The sequence below is a fragment of the Otolemur garnettii genome, unplaced genomic scaffold, assembly GCF_000181295.1.
Source record: "Otolemur garnettii isolate 467f Iridium unplaced genomic scaffold, OtoGar3 scaffold00010, whole genome shotgun sequence".
Lineage (NCBI taxonomy): Eukaryota > Metazoa > Chordata > Mammalia > Primates > Galagidae > Otolemur > Otolemur garnettii.
The window spans coordinates 28430204-28435942 of record NW_003852405.1 but is presented as its reverse complement, the minus strand read 5'-3'; the positions used below and the strand labels follow the sequence as shown (position 1 = coordinate 28435942).

Below are 5739 nucleotides of genomic sequence, written 5' to 3'. Positions count from 1 at the left end.
ATTGTTGTTTGGCAGGCCTGGGCTGGATTTGAACCTGCCAGCTCAGGTGTATGTGGCTGGCGCCTTAGCCGCTTGAGCCACAGGCACGGAGCCAGCTCTTGTTCCTTTGAAACATGTAATTAGAGTGACAGAGACTGTTGCCACAGAAAGGTTTGGGAGCAGACGTGACGCCTTCTAGGGGATGTGGCACCATGAGAGCAGCTGGGCACCCACAGGCTGAGTGTCCCCGAGCCCTGGTGACCAACGGCAGCAGTGGGCTTGGTGGGGGTCCTAGTGAATCAGCGGCTGCAGGCTGATCAGCGGGGTCTACTGTGGAAACCACGTCCCTGTTGTAATTCTTCCCCAGGAGAGGTCTCAGGCAGACCTATTCCCGTGAAATGACTGATTTAGGTTTGGCCTGGTTGCTCAGACACGCTTCGACAGGCCAGCACCCCCAAAGTAGGCTGGACTGTAACTACTCCGGATTTTCAAAATATTTCAAATACACTAAACCTGTTTTCTTACCTCCGTGGGTGAACAGGACTATCCTGCCTGTGTTTATGTATAAACCAGTTGATTTCCTTACTTACATTACCGGGTCACAGAGCAACGCGGCTTCTGTTTTCTTAAGGGTTAAAACCGGCTTTTTGGAGGCGGGGCTCAGCCAGACCTTAAAAGTTACCTTTGGCTTTGGTGCCACCAAGTGGTTGTTCTTGAGACGCCACTTTTGAGAAGATGGCTTGGCAAATACATAGGCCTAATAATGTTGAAAACATCTGGGATGAATCGGTGGATTACAGAGGATTTTTAGGCAGTAACATGATTCTGTGTGATAGTACCACGGTGGGTAGATAGTATTATACATGTCCTCAGACCCATGAGAACATTCAACACCGGCAGGGAGCCCTGATGTAAACTGGACTTTGGGTAATAATGAAGAGTCAGTGCAGGTTAATCACTGTCACTGATGAGCCCCTGAGGTGTGGGGGCTTGATGATGTGGCAGGCTGTGTGCATGTGGGGACAGGGCTGTACTTTATGTTGCGTTTTTCTGTGAACCTGAAACGGCTTTAACAAATAAAGTTTATTAATAAAACTGATCTGGCTCGGCACCTGTGGCTCAAGCAGCTAAGGCGCCAGCCACATACACCTGAGTTGGTGGGTTTGAATCTAGCCCCGGCTGCCAAACAATGATAAGGGCTGCAACCAAAAATTAGCCGGGCATTGTGGCAGGTGCCTGTAATTTCAGCTACTTGGGAGGCGGAGGCAGGAGAATCGCTTGAGCCCAGGAGTTGGAGGTTGCTGTGAGCTGTGATGCCACAGCCCTCTACCCATGGTGACAGCTTGAGGCTCTGTCTCAAAAAACAAACCAACAAACAAAAACTGGTCCATGCTACATATGTTTCACTTATACCTGCTACTGTAGTAGTGGGTAGGAGCAAGATAAGATACAGAGGTGGTCGGGAGAGGCCAGCTGGCTTCTCAGGCAGGATGACACTGCCTTTGTGAAGCCCCTACTTTCCAGAGACCGAGTCCTTAGCTGTATAAATCTTAGAATCCTTCTCCCCTCCCCGCATGCATTCAGAGTTGTTCCTTTCTTCAGGGCTCTCATACTCAGCAAACTTACTAGAGACACTTGTGGGTAAGTCAGGAGTCCAATATATTACTTTCCAGTTAGAAAGGTGTGTGTGGTGGTGGCCAAGACACAGGTGTTAGATGAGCTATTCATTTCCTGTCCTGTAGGAAATTTACCTGGGGCAGGGTATGGTGGCTTACACCTGCAATCCCAGAACTCTGGGAGGCTCAGGAGTTCAGGACCAGCCTGAGCAAGAGCAAGACCCCGTCTCTACTAAAAATATAAAAGCTAGCTGGGCATAGTGGCATGTGCCTATAGTCTCCTAGCTACCCAGGAGGCTGAGGCAAGAAGATTGCTCAAGCTCAAAAGTTTTAGGTTACCATGAGCTATGACACCACGGCACTCTACCCAGGGCAACAGAATGTGAGACTCTGCTTCAAAAAACCAAACCAAACCAAACCAAACCACCACCACCACCAACAAAAAAGGAAATTTATGTGGGAAGACAAATTGTACAGAAGGTTGCTTGGTGAGCTCTCAGTGGGACGGCTGTGTGTATGAGGGGGCTGCTTATCTTCAGGTTAGTACTGAGCTGAGGCTGTTTCACCACTTCAGGGACGTACATGACTCTGGGCTGGCAGCACGCAGGTTGCTGGGCAGTACAGAATCCCAGGCGGTGCTGATGACAGAAAGACTTAACTCTTTTTCTTTGGGCTCTTTTTGAAACTCTTTGGTGAGCACATGAGAATCCTTTCTTCCTTCAGATAGGACATGGTGTCACTGGCATGGCCGCTGCTGTCTCTGAGAATCTGTCCTGAGAATCTATTTGGTCACCAGGATAAGCACTTGGGTGTTCCCACAGTTCCTCGGCCACCGTTTATAGGTTTTTGCTTAGGGGGATTTTATCGATTGTGCTTCCAAGAGATGTGGGATGGAGTGTTGTTGAGGAAAACATATAGACGTTGGAATGTGGTCTGTATCCACAAGACCTGGTTTTAAGTCCCAGCCTCTCTTTTTACTGAGTTCAAGCCCCTTATCTGCAAAACATGCCTTGCAGGTTGCTATGTATTAAATGGGAGTTTGTACATAAAACATCAAGTAGAGTGTAGGTCCTTAAATAATAAGGCCTCTGTTCCTCTCTTCTTTCAAGACATGATTCTTTCCCTTTTTTTGTGACCTTGAGAAGGTCAGCTGCAAGAAAACTGCTGCTTTCTTTCTTTCTTTTTCTCAAGCTATTGCCCTGGGTAGAGTGCTGTGGTGTCATAGCTCACAGCACCCTCCACCTCTTGGGCTCAAGCCATCCTCTTGCCTCAGTTCTTCTATTTTTAGTAGAGATGGGGTCTAGCTTTTGGTTAGGCTGGTCTCGAACTTGTGACCTCAAGCTATCCACCCGCCTTGGCCTCCCAGAGTGCTCAGATCTGCTGCTTTGTTGTCACTCACCCTTCTTTACCCTTCTAATATGACCCATGGTTCCATTTTTCTTCCTTGTAACTTTCAGTCTTTCCCAAGTGCATCTTTCGCTTATCCCCTTTCCTGTTTGTCGTCGAAACTGTCTCGTACAGACTCCCACGTGAGAATAATGGACGCAGGTGAATTTATTTTATTTTGGGAAATTCTATAAGGAGGCAAATGTTTTATCAAATCTCTACACTAATGATCTCTACCTTTGTGGTAAGAAGTAAGTGAGTTTTCACAGCATCTCTCGGGCTTCTTCCTGAATATATGTACCTTTCCCTACTCATTGTGTGTTTATAGAAATGCAACTGAGGTCAAAACCTGGAAAGTCATCAGTAGAAAAGTTGCCAGGAGGAACATTTACTAGAAAAAAATCTCTTCGCCTGAGGTCAAAAGGACCTGCAAAAATAGAAGAAAAGGTATGTTACGTTCATTTACTTCCTATTCTGCTTGGAAATGTTTACTAGAGGTGGAAATAAAGGTAAAATCACAACGTTAAATAAAATGCCATTCATTCTAATCAAAACATGGACTTATAGTTCATTGTTTATCTAAACCATGTGGAAATTACTGGAAGTGTTTAAGGCGGGTCACAGGAACCAAGTGTGGGAGAAGAGACTGTGACCTACAGAAATTTTCAGTGGCCTGCAGATGGCTTTTCTAGAACCTGTAGCCATCTGGACTGTCTACAAAGCTGAGAAGAAATTGGCTCAGAGCCACATGTATGAGTAGAGATACTTAAGGAGCGTTTGAGAATGAGAGATTCCATGTGTGAACGCTCCTCTCAGGTGAAACTTTCTGCACATGTCTTTGGTCTTTCTTGCCCACACCCTCCATCAGCAGATCCCGGGGCATCTCCCTGAAAAGAGGCCAGAATCCAACGACACTCACCCCCTCTGCCCCACCACGTGCCCAGGCACTGTTGTCTCCCCTGGACATGGCAGTGACCTCCTGTTTGGTCTCCTGGGGCTCCTCCTTGCCCTTTTTCCACCCGTGCTCAGCAGCAGCCAGAATCCTCCTTTCACAATACAGGGGAGATTATGTCACTTTCCTGGTCACAGCCCTGGGTGGCTTCCTCTGTCTTTCAGAATAAAAGCTGAAGTCCGCAGAGTGACCAACATGATCTGACCCCTCATTTCTTCTCTGGTCTCACTTCCCAGCCCTCTGGCCTGGCTTCCCCTGCTCTGGTCTCCTCACTGTCCCCAGCTGGTGTAGTTACATCCCTACCCAGGGTCTCTGCCCTGCTGTCTTCTCAGCCTGAGTGCTTCCCCCACTCGTCTGTGTGGGCTGCTCCGTCGCCTTTGTCAGGTCTCTGCCCACGAGTCACCTGCCTCCCAGGCCTTTACTGAGTGTCCTGTGTGAGCTGTGATTCCTCTATCCCTCCCACTGCCTGCTCTCCTGGGCCCGTTGTTTTCTTCAAAGCACTAAACACCACAGGACTCTGAGATCCTTATTGATTTAGCTTTGCTTCTGTCTCCTGCCCCTTTGCTCACAGGCCCTGCTCACTGCTGTATCCCCAGCCCCTACAGTAGGACCTGATATGTTAAAGGAACTCAGATCATTGCTTAATTAATTAATGGATGAAGGATTCACTTTAGCTTGAGAAAAGCAAGGTTTGCTGATGGACTGACTGTGTCTTTTTTTATTTTTTTTGAGACAAAGTCTCACTCTGTCATTCTGGGAGCTATCTGAGTGGTGAAATACTGGTGGCCATTTGTGTATGAGGACACTGACACTCATGGCAGCACTTACAGTATGTCTGGACAGATACAGAGGGTAATACCTACGTTCCTTCACGGCCTGCTGCTCTGCACGGACAGTTCAAAATAACCGTAATGAAGGCCAGAGCAGTCTGTTGCCTCTGTTACTGTTTTTAAGGCTGGCTTCGTATAAATAAAAATGTGAGAAAGCTGTACTAATATCCTCAAGAAAATACATATTATTTGCTATAAAATGCTTGATTTTAATAAATTTTGAGACTACAAAGTGACATACACTCATAACAGTATTAATAGAATGTGAAATTCTTATAATCGAATTAATCATGAATTCTGCATTTTGAATAGTTGAATGTTTAACGTCTTTTGGCAATTCCTTTTTAGCTACGAAGCCATATAAAACCAAATTTTGAAATAAACTGAACTTGGAACCAGAATTTACCAAATGCCAAACCAAAATTTTAAAAGAATAATAAAACTTAGGCAATCATGTTTTTGACCAAAACTTTCAATAATAGTTTTAGGAAGAACAAACATGTTTTGCTGCCACTGGCCATGAGCAGTGGCACATGCCTGAAATCCTGGCACTTTGGGAGGTTGAGGCAGGTGGATTGCTTAAGCTCAGGAGTTTGAGACCAGCCTGAGCAAGAGTGAGATCCTGGCTCTACTAAAAATAGAAAAATTAGCCAGATGTGGTGGTGCAGGCATGTAGTCCCAGCTACTTGACAGGCTGAGGTAAGAGGATTGCTTTAGCCCAGGAGTTTGAGGTTGCTAGGTTGCTGTGAGCTATGAAGTTACAGCACTCTAGTCTGGGAAACAGAGTGAGACTTTGTCTCAAAAAAATTATTTTTTTGTGCCATTAATACATAACACAAAAAGTATTTTTAAAATATTATTTCAGATCAGGTATGGTAGCTCACACCTGTAAACTCAGCATTTTAAGAGGTTGAGGTTGAGGGTTTCTTAAGGGTGGGAATTTGAGACTAGTCTGGGGCAACATAGTGTGACCCCA

General features: G+C 46.0%; 1 protein-coding gene across 1 annotated transcript in view; it reads left to right on the top strand.

The window, feature by feature from the left end:
* LOC100957496 (PDZ domain-containing protein GIPC2-like) overlaps window positions 1-5739 on the top strand; it is a 42482-nt gene that overhangs the window by 28568 nt on the left and 8175 nt on the right. The window contains exon 4 of the mRNA XM_003784300.3: window positions 3310-3428. Within this exon, the coding sequence (XP_003784348.3) occupies window positions 3310-3428 (119 nt within the window). The remainder of the gene's footprint in view (window positions 1-3309; window positions 3429-5739) is intronic.